The following is a 14,262-nucleotide window of genomic DNA, read 5'->3' on the forward strand; positions in this document are numbered from 1 at the left end:
GGGGATTTCTCCAGTTTAATTGACTCGTCACGGAGCTCTGCCTTCTCCTCATCCAGGATCTTATTCACGATTTCAGAACTTGAGCACTTGACTAAGGATATCTTTAAGGTCTTCGAGATCTTAAGTCTTCTTGATTGGGCAGTCAGCACCTTAGCGAAGAAAATAGAAGACTGTACCTCTCTCCAAGATAACTTCACTACAGATTGGCTGGGAGTGCTCTCATGCACGGATAAAGCGATCAGGGATGAATCTCAGGAGCTGGCAGCCTTGATCGCTGTGGGAGTACTTATGAAGCGAGAGCATTGGTTTTCATTCACTTCAAAAGGGGTCACTCCCTCCCAGAGATCTGCACTTCTTTTTGCTCCTTTAGATCAGCATGGTCTCTTTCCCAGCGCTACAGTAGAACATAGCGCAATGGAGCTGCAAAAGAAATCCACTCAAGACTTGTCGGCCCAATCCACCAAACGCCCGAAGGAGTCTGGATGTTCTTCATCTTCCTCATCATTTGCACCTAGAATGGTTTCCCCTCTACAGCAAGCATTTCGAGGCGGTAGAAGTAGATTCCAGCCCCGCTCCCGAGCATATTATAAGTCCATTTGACCAATCAAGAAGTCAGCAAGCAAACCTTCCTCTCTACATTTTTGGAACCAGTGGGAGGACAGAAATGTAGAACCTTGGGTTTTAGAGGTGATCAGAGTAGGATATTCCATCCCATTCATGGAGAAACCTCCCTTAGTGTCCTCTCCAATAAACTTGGCGGCCTACTCTTTGGACTCAGAGAAGTATTTTGCCCTATCTCAAGAAGTATCGTCTCTGTTCAACAAGAGAGCCATAGAAATAGTCGGAGATGTCAACATGCCAGGGTTTTACAACCGCCTATTCATCGTCCCAAAGTCATCGGGAGGTTGGAGGCCTGTCCTGGACGTCAGCGCCCCGAATTTCTATGTTTAGACTACGAAATTCAAAATGGAAACAACCCAGTCAGTTCTGTCCTCCATCCATCAAGGGGATTGGATGGCAACTATAGATATGCAGGACACATATTTCCATGTTCCAGTCCACCCAGAGGCCAGGAAATATCAGCGGTTTGTGTTCCAGGAGAAGGTCTTCCAATTTCGAGCACTGTGCTTCAGACTATTGACAACCCCTTAAGTTTTCACCCATGTCCTCTCACCATTAGCAAAATGGCTACATGTCATGGGGATCAACATTTGTCTCTATTTAGATGACCTATGCTCCCCCTCGGAATCAAGTTGCACAGAGGACCTAAAAAAGACTCTTCTGTTAGCCCAAGAGTTGGGCCTGCTGATAAACCTAGACAAATCCCAATTAGTCCCAAGTCAATTGGTTCTATATTTGGGAATGAAAATCAACTGTCGGATTTTTAGGACTTTTCCGTCTAACAAGAGAATCCAAGCCTGCATTCGGACAGTTCAGAAATTCCTCTCTCCCGTCATGCTCAGCCAACGAGTGGATGAGTTCACTGGGAACTCTCTCATCCATAGAAAAGTTCATTCCATTAGGGAGACTTCACACGAGAGTGCTACAATTTTTTCTAAAAGCCAGTTGGCAGAGGAAGATTCTTCTGGACTCGTTTTGTTTTCCCAATCACCCCCAAGATCAAAGAGGACCTTTGGTGGTGGCTTGTAACAGGAAGGTTTGTAGAAGAGAAATCTCTACACCCTCTGAACCCCAACCTCACGTTATATTCAGACGCATCAGATCTGGGTTGGGGGGCTCTCCTAGAAAACAAGGAAGTTTCAGGGACATGGCCACAACCCGAGAGAGAACTTCATATCAACATGAAGGCGCTGAAGGCAATACACTTAGCCCTTCAACACTTATCAACAGCAACTTGCAACACCACAGTCATAGTCCACTCGGACAATGCGTCAGCTCTGGCCTACATAAAGAATCAGGGAGGGACCCATTCCTTCTCACTGTATCAAGCGACCAGAGATCTTATCTGGGCGGAAGGAAACCAAACCAAGAGTATCACCCGCTTTATACAGGGCAAACTTAGTGTCATGGTGGACAAATTAAGTCGTTGCAAACAGCAGGTCCTACCTACAGAATGGACACTGAATCTGCAGGTATACACCGACCTGTGGAAACGGTGGGGAAAGCTGTCGATAGATCTATTTGCAACGTTGATGAATCACTGACTCCCTTTGTATTGCTCACCAGCCCCAGACCCTCTCGCATGGGCAGTGGATGCAATGCTCCAGGACTGGTCGAACCTGGATGTATACACCTTACCATTCAGTATGGTGAGAGATGTAATCAACAAATTTCTCCTACACGACAACGTGACGATGACTCTGGTAGCTCCCTTTGGCCACAGAAGGAGTGGTTTCCAGATTTCCTCAGTCTCCTAGTAAATTTCCCAAGACTACTTCCACAGCAATGAAATCTACTCAGGCAACTGCACTTTCACGAGTTCCATCAAGGACTACCCACTCTTGCTCTGACAGGCTTCAGACTGTCAGGAAGCTTGTCAGAGTGAAAGGCTTTTCGAGATCAGCTGCAGAAGCAATTGCGAGATGTAGATGTCAGTCTTCCTCCAGCATCTACCAGAATAAATGGACAATATTCTGCAGCTGGTGCAGAAGACTGTGTATCATCTTCTACCTGTGTAGCGCAAATAGCAGATTTTTTGCTATTTTTAAGGTCTTCCCGAGGATTGGCTACATCCCCGATCAAGGGCTACAGAGCGATGCTCAGCTCCATATTCAGACATAGAGGTCTGGATCTGTCGACTGATAAAGACATCAGTGACCTTATCAAGTCACTAAACGCTGCGAAACAGGAGATGTCAGATTCCGTATCTTGGAACCTAGATGGTGTTTTAAAATGGCTCTCAGGTCAGCCTTTTGAACCCCTTCAATCCACATCCCTCAGGGATCCTACAGGAAAGACACTACAGTGGACCCCCGCCTATTCGCAGTTCTGGATTCGCGGCTTCACCTATTATCGATATTTTTCGTAGAGAAATATTCACAAATTACTGTATCTTCATATCATTTTTATGACTAAATGCACTTTTTGTGATAGAACTATTAAAATATTCAGGTATAAGCATTTTTAGAGGGTTTTTGCTGTTTTGAACTATCAGAGTAGTCAGTTGTAAGCATTTTTAGAGGGGTTTTAAGTATTCGCAGATTTGAGGTGTTCGCGAGCGGGAGTGGTGTACATCCCCCTGCAAATAGCGGCTTGTCAGCTGTATTTCTACTGCTAAGAGAATTGGTGAGTTACAGGCTCTGCTCAAGAAGGTAGGATTCACACAAGGAGATGCAGTTTGATGCTTTACTATGGGGTTCTGGGTGAAGAATGAAATGCTATCTTTTCCCTGGCCCCATTCATTCACAATCAAAGGTTTAACAGACATTCTAAGTCCTACGGACCAGGAGAGAGCTCTTTGTCTAGTAAGAACATTAAAGTATTATCTAGAGAGAACTAAGAGTATCAGAGGCGCATCCCCTAACCTCTGGTGTTCAGTTAAGGATCTGACCCGTCCTTTAGCCAAGAACGCATTGGTGCTCTTCTTGAGAGGCATGATCTCCGAGTTGCACATTAAGATTCAAGAGGAAGACTTGCAAATCTGCAAGGTTAAAGCCCACAAAATTAGGGCAGTAGCGACTTCGGTTTCCTTCAAGCAGAATTAATCCCTTTCTGCTATTTTGCAGTCCACCTTCTGGAGGTGCAAATCAGTGTTTGCAAATTTTTATGTACCTGACATCAAAACTTATGAGAACTGCATTACCCTTGGCCCATTATCCGTGGCTGGCATGGCATGGTGTTGGGGGAGGAAGGGTAGGGGGTATTTTTACATTCCTCTGTCTACTGGCCTTGAATTTAGGTTGTCCAGTTTTGGGAAGTTGTGGGGTACTGAGTACGTGGAGCACCCATCATTCATTGTGTCGTGTTATGATTGGGTTATGGTAACTGGTCTTTTTATATATGGAACTTACCCAGTAATTACTTAGCTAAGAGTTTCTCTTGCCTCAGCAGCTCAAATTAAAAAATTTGCAGGTTAGTACTTCAGTTTAGTGAAGGTGACTGGTCTTGCCCACTAACGAGAGTATCGGGAATTACTTGACAAATACTTGTCATTACGTTTCTGCCGACGCTCGAGTCAACACAGAGCGTCTTTGTCAGCTTTGTTCTTAAATTTGCCAGTCAGAGACCGGATTTTGGTGATGTTTTATCGCCGATTTCGGGTAGCCCTCAAGCTTACAGCATTCAGGACAGTTTTTAATTGTTTTGTTTAAGTTGTCATATTTCACAACAGTAGCGAATTCATAATCAATTGTTTAACTACCGGTAGGGTAGTTTAACAGACAATATTGCCTTTACTGGTGAATGTAAACATTGTGTTTGTTGCTGAACCAGTAATCATGATTTTGTATTCTTATCTGCAAGTCTGTCTTAATTAGAATATGAGACTTGTATGTATGATGATACTGTGTGTACGTCATCTTGGTCAGTAAAGGTTAAGTTCCTTTTCCGAATAGCGTTTGCTACCGAACTGATTTTCCTATGTAAGTTGTGTAAGAAACTTACAGTTTTGTGTTCGCTGCCACTTCTTTAGCATAAAAAATGTTAATGTTGCATTATCAACCCAACCAATATTTTTGTTATTGAAATGCATAACTGTAAATCTCAAATGTGTGACAGGAATTGAGACATGTATATATGATGGTATTCTGTGTACTTCATCTTGGTCTGTAAAGGTTAACTTTCCTTTTCCAAGTAGTGTAATAAATGTAACCTTGTATTCGCTACCGGACCGATATTTTGAGAATGAAATGCACCAGTGAGCCTCAAATAATGTTTGATAAGTATTGAGATTTGTATGTATGATGGTGCTCTGTGTACTTCAACTTTGGTTGGTGAAAGTTAACTTTCCTTTTCCGAGTAGCGTTAAAAAACGCAATATTGTTTTCACCACTGGACTGATATTTTCAGTATTGAAATGCAAATCTGTAAGTCTCAATTAGCATTTGAAAGGAATTGGGATATCTTTATAATGGTACTCTGTGTGCTTCATAAATTTTTCCTTAAAGAATTAATTGAACATCTTATTATTACACTTTCCTTTGCAGAGAACTGAAAAGTGTAGGGGCAGGAATACAGTAGGAGAGAATTGTGCTCAGTGTTTTGGTTACGACCAGCTTTTGGAGGATGACAGGAATTGTGAAGAGTTCTCTCTCTCTCTCTCTCTCTCTCTCTCTCCCTTTTTTTAATTTTTATTTATTTATTTTTTTTTAAGCTCCTTCTACGAGCACCCAGTAGCGCTCTCCTGCTCGAGCTACTGGCTCAACAGCCGCCAATTGCAGAATGCTCGGTGCCAGCTTTCGGGCGCTTGGGCTCACTGTCTGGCGCCTAGGTGTCCACTCTTGGGCGCTTGGCGCCAGTTACTGGGATCCTGGCGCCATTTGAGCCATCTCTCCCCTACTGCTAACCTTCCTGCCCATTTTATCCACTTGCTCCTATGCCTGGCTCCCTCACTTCTTTCTCGTGCCATTGCCAGTCTTGCTTTTAGGTTAACAGATGTTAACCTTGTGATAGTGAAGTGTTGTGCAGTGGAGGAGGTGTCTACTCATCCCTCAATTCTCCTAGACAAAGGTCCCTGTCATACTCTCCCAAACCTAGGAGACATACTGGAAGTCCAAGGGAGGTCGGGGGGTTACACACGGGTATTCGCCCCCTCAGTTGAGCCTGTTGCCAGTCCCAGGTATCGACAGACAGCCACTGGAAAGGTGTCTTACTGGATGTGTAGTGGAGGTGGTGGCTATCTGGCCCTATCGGCTCTCCTAAACCCAGTCCCTGTCAGACTCCCCTAAACCTGGGAGGAGGCATACTGTCGGTCCATGGGAGTCCGAAGGGGTTTTGCCCCGGATAGCTGCCCCTCAGTTGAACCTGCTGTCCGCAGGTGTCGACGGAAAGCCATGGGAAAGGCGTCCATAGAAATGTCCTTTTTTTTTAGTGATAATCCAGCGTAGAAAAACGCAGATGGTGTTTTTTCTAATGAATAGCAGCCGTTAAAGAGGCATTTTTTCTGATGATCTTTGCTCTTCTCCGCTCTCCTGTGAGCATCTCAGGGAGCAGGAGTATAGCCCACACCTTTTTCTAATGGAACAGCCTTGTGCTTTTGTCTCCAGAACTTCTGGTGGTGGATCGTCAGATTTGGTGCCAAGCGGACCATCAGTGTACGAGCGTTCTTTTTGTGTGTTTCCATAGCTCCCGTTAAGTGCCCGAGCGCCTAATAGCGCCCGAACCTTCAGTAGTGCCTGAGCTCCTCTTCATATAGAGCTCACAGCACCACCTCTCATGCGTCTGGCACCATCCTACCAGTGGCTGAAGCCAGTTTTTTTCTCTTATCTCTGTTCCTGTCTCTTGTGGGAACATACTGTTGTTCTTGTTTTGAGCACAATTTCCCATTGAAAACTGGGCTCTGGTCTTCAAGTGGTGGATGCTAGTCTTTGATCGTTGGGTGTCTTCTCTGCAATATCAGACTCCCTCCTTTGAGTATCATACAAACACTCTCAGGCAGTTTTGTATCTCTTCAGCCTGTTCCAAAATCATTACAGGACTTAATGTTTTGACCTTTGCCTAGAGTTCCGGATGACCTGAATTGCTCCCTTTTGTGACATCAGTTGGTGCCTCATAGCACTGTCCTTTGCAGACAGGGACTTTGATGTATGGATTTTGAGCTTGTTGAAGAAAGCTATCATCACCTATAAAGGAGTTGGGAGCCTAACTTTGGTTTAAAGCAAGACTCTTTGTTAACCTCTGATCCTTAGATGGAATTAGTTCTCCTGGCTGAAACTTGTCAAGATTAGAAGTAAGTTCTTTCTTGACTGACCTCAGGAGCAGGGGCTAAAAAGATAGGGACCTCTAAAGTGTTACCAAGAGACATCACTTCGGCTGGTCCCTTAATCCTGTTCTATGCAGTAAGGACAGTTAAGTTTGAGATTTCCACTCCTTTATTTGTATTGCAAGAAGGGAGCCATGCTGCTGCTTCTTCTACGGGAGAAACACCCAGTCACTATTAGCCCTCATTTCTTCACCTTCAGCCGTCTACTTTCAGATGGCATGTATCCTCAGTCCGTTTTCCCTCTCTTAAGCAGTGCCCATTCCAAGCACCTGATCAACTTCAGAGCTCTTGACACCAGATTTCTGGCGCCAAATCCCAAGCTCCCGACCCCTATTCCTGAGTGTTCAACATTTTCTAGCCGTACTAGGCTCCCACCTCTGAATGCCTAGTTCCTTTTAACAGTTTGTTTCCTAACTGCAGCAGATGTCACCTCTGGTTTTGTTCAAGACCATATTTTATCCCATGGCCGGATTTCGGTGTCTTTTGTGGACTTTCCAAGTTCCTGTGAGTGTGTCAGATGTTGGTTTTGGCCAAGTACAGTTCCGCATGTGTTTTCAGTCTGTACAACGTGTCATCGAGCCCACGCTGGGCATTATCGCATAAGAAGTCAATCCCGCCCTGATGGCTATGTCTCCATGGCTGTCAAGTTTCGGCAGGGTCAACAACTAGTCCACTTAGTTATCCGTGAGCCTGCACTATGTTGTTTGATGCTCAGTTACAGAGTCTAACCGAACAGTCCTGTCGTACAGTCTCCGGGCCGTTTGTACGAAGTTTCTGGTTATGTAGGATACTTCATTTTTTCTCGTCCACATACAGACTCCAAATACATCACAGACCCGTCTTACAAGACAGAGTCTGCAAGTTTGGGAGTTGTTAGGTTTTGGCAAGCCTTGTATTGAGTCTTCACCAGCAAGACTCCACTGTTTTTTCCCCCTAGACTGGAATTTTCAGTCGGACCTTCTGTGGTATCTGTCCGAATTTAAGCTTTCGAAGGAAGTCCTTTCTCATGAGACTAGTCTTAGACTGCTTCTCACTCCTTGTTGTAGTCGAAGGAGCCCACTCAGGGATCTGGGAATTTTCGTGATGTGTCCCCGGGAGAAGGGAACCTTCACACTATGCTATAAAGCTGAAAGCCTTTCGCAAAAGGCTTCAGCCCTTCTCGACCCTTGCCCTTTCCTAGACTACAGTATTCCTTTAGACTAGACCACAGTCCCTATTGGACACCATTCTGCAAGTTCGTGCTAGCTTGGACTCTATGCTCTTCCACCGTTCAAGATGGTCAAGGAAAAGCTGGCCTTTTCAGACTTTTCAGAAGGTTACAACATCCCTCGTAGCCCCGTTCTGAATTAAGTTAAGTATACCTTAGTTTAACCAGACCACTGAGCTGATTAACAGCTCTCCTAGGGCTGGCCTGAAGGATTAGATTTATTTTACCTGGCTAAGAACCAATTGGTTACCTAGCAATGGGACCTACAGCTTATTGTGGAATCCAAACCACGTTACAACAAGAATTGAATTTTTCAAATTCTTCATTGGGCCAGTCGGAAAGTCAAATGCGGGCCCAGCAGAGTGCCATCTGAGAACGATACCAACCTGTCCAATGAGGAACTCTGTTCTAAATTGTAATTTATAGTTCCCATCTTGCTGCGATTGATTGTACTCTCTCGGAATCCTTCCACCTTTTGTAACTTCTTGGACAATTAACTTCTCGAACAATGTCACTTTAACCCTTAAGGGACGGATTGATCCTCAGTGTGAAGTAAAACAGGTTTGGGGAGGTGGACGGATTGAGCTTCAGTGTGAAGCAGAATTACGCACCACTGTTATGGTAATACTGGTTCGAAACAAAGGTGCCAATACTTCTATATGCTATAAATTCACTAATGGCAACTTTTATACAGACGTGAGAGTTAGACCAGTATCAGTAATGCTTGTGACTTCAAGGGGGAAAGTACTGCATCTCTCTCTCTCTCACATGAGTTTGTAAATTTGCTTGTAAATATACAAAGGGGTTGCTGTTGTTTTTTGTTTTTGTCTTTTACGATAGTATGTCAGTTGTAAATGTAATTTTATAAAGAAAATTGCAAAGAAATATTAGAAAAAGCATGTAAAAGTAAAAAAAAAAAGTTACTGAATCTTCCTTCTCGTAAATTTACGTGAATATTTTACAACAAATATGCCAAAAATTTGTTACTGCTTTTATTTCTTATCTGTTTTGATATTGTGTGAGCAGTAATAATAATTTTACAAAATACAATAAATTTATTTATTAGAAAAAACATATAAGTTGGTAAAATTTACGATTGTCTTGTAAATGAGGTCCCACAAGGGGTTGTAAATAGTCATTTTCAACTTCTCATGGAAGGTAGGAAAAAATTTTTAGAATATTTTTATTTATACAGTGTGAATGTACGTGTCATTCTCTTTCCATTGATGTGTGTTTTTTTTTTTTTTTTTTTCCAACCTCAAAGTTTCCCTGGTCTGGGGTGCTGCACATTGATAAATTATGCCGTCCCCTAAGGGTTAAGAGACATTATCAAGGGTGGTATGCTCTTGCATGGAGAGGCTTTGGGCTGTCCAGGTGTTTATGAGGAAGATGTTTTTTCAGAGGTGCTACTAAGACATTTGAGAGATGCAGAGGGGGTTATCGAGCTATGTCTGACTCAGTAACGCGGGTTGCTCGTTTACCCTGGGAATTTTCAACCGAGAATGAAGACCTTTTCGTGACCTGGATTTGTTCTCTCTCTCTCTCTCTTTCTCTCTTAAGAACTTAATGGAAGAGAGGATGGTTTTGGCAGCTGGGGATTGTGCTCTGGGCTCCCAGGAGCATCCGTCAGCCTGAGTTGTTTTTCCTCACCTGGCATCAGCTACAGCCGGGTGCCAGCTCTACCCTGAGCTTCTAAGAGCACCCACCAGCTCCCAACCAATTAGTTAGCTGACGACCAGCTCTGCTGGCCCCACCTACAGCGTGGCACCAGCTCAGTACACCCGGCACCAGCTTCCGGTTGTCTGGCGCCAACTCTCCTGCATACTTGGCTCTGGAGAAGAGTTAGAAGCTTGTTTTCTGTTGGAGTTTTACGGTATGACCTGAGCAGGATTGGAAGCACAGGAGGTTTTTCATGACCTTTAGTGTTCTAGCACCCTCCGTCTAAGAACGCATGGTCCTCTCTTCTGATTGGACTTGTTTTCTGACGCCACTCATAGTTTCTGGAGAGATATTGACCTACTTTTAGTGAAAGCTAGACACATAGTACAACCTCTACCTCATTAGCTTTCAGGCACTGTGCCCCTGATGTCCAGTCTACAATCAACCTTCTCTGAGACACTCTTAGAAGTAGGAGAGCATTTTTCTTCTTTTAAGGGAGGCTAAGGATGTCAGAACAGCTTCTACCTCATTACCTTTCAGGCACTTTATGCCCCTGACGTCCATTCTACAATTGACCTTCTGGAAGTGTAATTGATCTTCGCTCCTCGCCTTTCGAAGAAAGTTAAAACAGTGTTAGATTCTTGCAGTACCTTGTGATCATTATTAGAACTGACATGCCATCGCTGAAGGAAGCATAGGATTTTCTCCTACTATCTATTCACCTTGTAGTAAGGTTCCGAGACTTGTGAGAGCCGGAGGTTACAATTTGCCCGGAGCACCCATCACTGTCAGTGAATGGGTCATGGTCTTTATTTCAGTGCAAGTGACAGTCATATCTGGTTGTTTATATTGGTGCTGCTCCCAAGGCAAAGGAACTTTTTAAAGCTTTGCTAGCCATCGGATAACTCCTTGAGCTGCATAACTTCCACTGATGCTTTGCTAGCCATTGGAGTACTCCTTGGCTACAAAGCTCCCACTTTAGTAGAGGCGCTCCTGGCTTTACTGCCACGCTGCTACAGGTCAAGTTGAGCAACAACCAGAGGCAGTTCTTTACTGCAGGCTCTCTTAACTAAGAAGGAACTACAAGCATTGTATCCAGTACTGGCAACTTATCTAGTATCTCTAATCATTACATGAATTAATGATTGGAAACAGAATTTGTCCATGAATCCCCACCACCTGTCAATGTGGATTCAGCTAAGTAATTATTTTTATTTCCAGGTAAGTTACATATATAAAAATGAAATTTGTATAATAAAATAAAGTTTTTATATACTTGCAGTAATTACAGATCAAGCCCTCCCTTTTCATGATTCATGTACATAAAGCATAAACGTAATATTGAGTATTTGCCGAGTAGTTCCTGGTACCCTAGTTAGTGGGTGAGACCAGTCACCTGCACTAAACTGCAGCGCTAACCCGTGAATTTTTTAATTTGAGCTGCCGAGCAAGAGGAACTCTTAGCTGAGTAATTACTGGGTAAGTATATGTAAAAACTTATTTTATTATAACAATGTCATTTTATATGGTGTATGTGTAACTTGTGTTTTATGGTCTTGGCTTGGTACTATGCCCAGGGCAAGGACTTTTGTGTTGTATGCTTTGGCAGCCATCGGAGTACTTCTCGGCTGCAAAGCCCCACTGATGTAGAGGCGCCTCTGGCTTCACTGCCACGCCACTATGGTCGAGATGAGCTGCATCAGAGGCAGTATTTTCCTGCTGGAGCTCTCTCGCCAGGTTGCTATTTGAAAATTCATCTCCATTCATGAGTGTTTTTTAAGTAGTACATGCCCATGCATCCCACCTCCTGTCAATGTGGGATTCAGCTATGTAGTTACTTGGTAAGTTACTTAAATAAAAATAACATTTTTGTGAGAAAATAAAATTTTATATATACTTACCAAATAATTACATGATCAAAGCCCTCCCTCCTCCCCTCATGGGCATAGGGCATAAACGAATTGGGCTCGTTAGTAGTGTTGTACCTATCCTTCCCCAAAAGTGGGCGGGGCGAGTTACCTACACCAAAATATTGGAACGCTACCACAAATGTTCAAATTTAAGCTTCCAATAAATGAAATGTAATACAGTAGCTATGTAGTTACTTGGTAAGTATATATAAAACTATTTTATCATAAAAATGTCATTTTTAAATACTGAGGCTTTTGTTTATGCTAATGAAGACTTTTAGGAAATGTATTAAAGCAACTTCCTACTAAAATATAAACAATTTTATATTTTATTTACTGTATTACTCTTATTATGTACGATACATTATGTAATTTTTTGTGCTTTGATCTCCAGCATCGCCCTCAAAGGTTTCTCAGGAACTTGATCCCCCAGAGAATGTTACTGAGTCAGGAATCCCTTGTACAGCACCTGATGAGATGGCTGCTGATAATGAGAGCCAAGGTGCTTCACCTAGCCATGATATTGTCAAGGCAGAAGACTACAGTTTAGATATGGTAAATATAAATATTATTGTATAAGTCAATAGTCTTTTTTAGAGTTTTAGAACACTCCATCTTTGAGAGTAAGGTACTGAGTCATTTCTAATGAGCATCATATTCTTTGCAAGCTTGAATTTCAAGTCAGTGACCCCTGTGGGCTTGTTCCATTTGAACAGGGTTCATTTTCTGAATAATAATAATTATTATTATTATTTGGGAGGATTTACTTGGTGTAGCTATTCAGTACAGTAATGGATTTGTTTTTTAGGTCATCATGAAAATGTTCCTATTCAGATTTCGGGAAGTTAATTGTATGTCGACAGAACAGTAGTACAAGGGAGAAAGTGAAAGGGAATGGTGAATTCTGATCAGAATTTGGAATGTGTAGATGTCATTGTTCTCCTAGTAACATTTGAGACCAATATCACATTCATGCAGTGCTGCTTGAAAAATTGTACAGATTGAGGAAATTATAATACAAACAACAAGAGTCTGTGTCCTTTCTCTCTAATGAACAGTTCACCATAATTATGGTTTGCAATTCATATGAGCACAAGATTGATAATGATTACCTTTGATGGGATTGCATTTGAAAACCATTGTCAAAGGCAGTGAGAAATTTTGATTGGTGAGAACAGGACTGTTTTGCATTGGCAGTCTCATGCTTTGTTTATTTACTATATCTGCTATTTTAAGCAGGTTTCACTCGTGCATGTGTATTTTTTGTTGGTAACTTGATTACATCAAAAAATGTCTTGAACCACATGTATAAATTTGAAAAAAATGTTTGTGCCGTGCATTTTGAGTCATGGAACAGATGGAGTTGATTTTGAGGGAGAAGCAGCATTAGAATTATTCCAGAGCTAAGGGATAAATGAATATGAACTGGAGGATAATGAACTGAAAGGGGAACTAACTAAAAACATGATACCTCAAAGGGTTGGGAGATTCCTTAGAACACAGATAATGGTTAATCTTAAAGACCATCAGAGTTCATGAGCAGTTTGTTCCAGGCAATCATCGGAAGGGACGAGAAGTTCCAATTACCTTGGTGACTTTTGAATTGTGAAGCGAGTATGAAGAAGGCCATAAGAAAACGAGTGACAACACCCAGAAATAAGTGAAAGTAGATTGATGAGTAAACAAAAATCTATGATTTCTTTATGAAATATGAGCTGCAGTATGCAGCTTAGGTGTGAGAGAAGGATGGAGACATTTCAAAATTGGGACACCGTAATGCATATGCATGGCTGGAGTGCATTGGGAAGATCACATTTCAAATGATGTTACTGGGAGGTATGGTGTGTAGAGTCTGGAATATCAGCTGAAATCTCAAAGACTAGGTGCTTTGTCCTTGTAATGAGAAAGGCAGAGAAACTGGAGAAAAGTAGTAGATATGGAAGTAGCAAGTCAAAGATCACTGGGAAGACTAAAAATTCCACAGGAAAAGGGTAGAAGTGAAGATACGAATATGGGCGGGATCTGCATTTTTAGTTTAAAAATGTTAGCATTGATGGTGACGATGATTGTTTTGCTTCGGATGAATTTTTTTCTTTGGATGATCTATACAAGTCCTAGGTAAAGAGGTAGTGGTTTCACCTCAAAAAGATCAGCATGTAACAATGTTCAACTCTAATGCCTGCTGTTCTCATGAGTTAACTTCTCCAAGATCCTGACCACTGGATCCTAAGTGAAGAGAGCTTTTTAGTTGTTGTTTACTCTTTTCCGTCAGTGTCTCACAGGGTGACCAGGTTCAACTCAATAAAGTTGTACAAAACTTGATTAAGAGGATGTGGCTGCTGTAAGTGCTGTCATTGCAAATAGGATAAACTGTACAATTATTGTCTCGTAATGATTAAGTAAACAAAACGAGGATGCCTTTAGGGAGATTAGCTTCAAGATAGTAAGTGTTCAGAACCTCGGTTTTGAAGGGGATCGCATCAACTGTGACTCGTGACATGAATCATCATTTGCCCCTCATAGTTCACTTTGTTGTCTCTAAGGTTTGAGAATGCGCACAGTTCAGCATGGGTTACACCAGGACATTGGCAAGCCCAAAACCTGCA

General features: G+C 42.4%; 1 protein-coding gene across 1 annotated transcript in view; it reads left to right on the plus strand.

Annotated features, from left to right (window-relative positions):
• LOC136855790 (fap1 adhesin-like) overlaps positions 1-14,262 on the plus strand; it is a 95,828-nt gene that overhangs the window by 23,166 nt on the left and 58,400 nt on the right. Inside the window, exon 8 of the mRNA XM_067133145.1 lies at positions 12,051-12,211. Within this exon, the coding sequence (XP_066989246.1) occupies positions 12,051-12,211 (161 nt within the window). The remainder of the gene's footprint in view (positions 1-12,050; positions 12,212-14,262) is intronic.

This window comes from Macrobrachium rosenbergii, chromosome 33 (assembly GCF_040412425.1).
Source record: "Macrobrachium rosenbergii isolate ZJJX-2024 chromosome 33, ASM4041242v1, whole genome shotgun sequence".
In the NCBI taxonomy this organism is placed as follows: Eukaryota; Metazoa; Arthropoda; class Malacostraca; order Decapoda; family Palaemonidae; genus Macrobrachium; species Macrobrachium rosenbergii.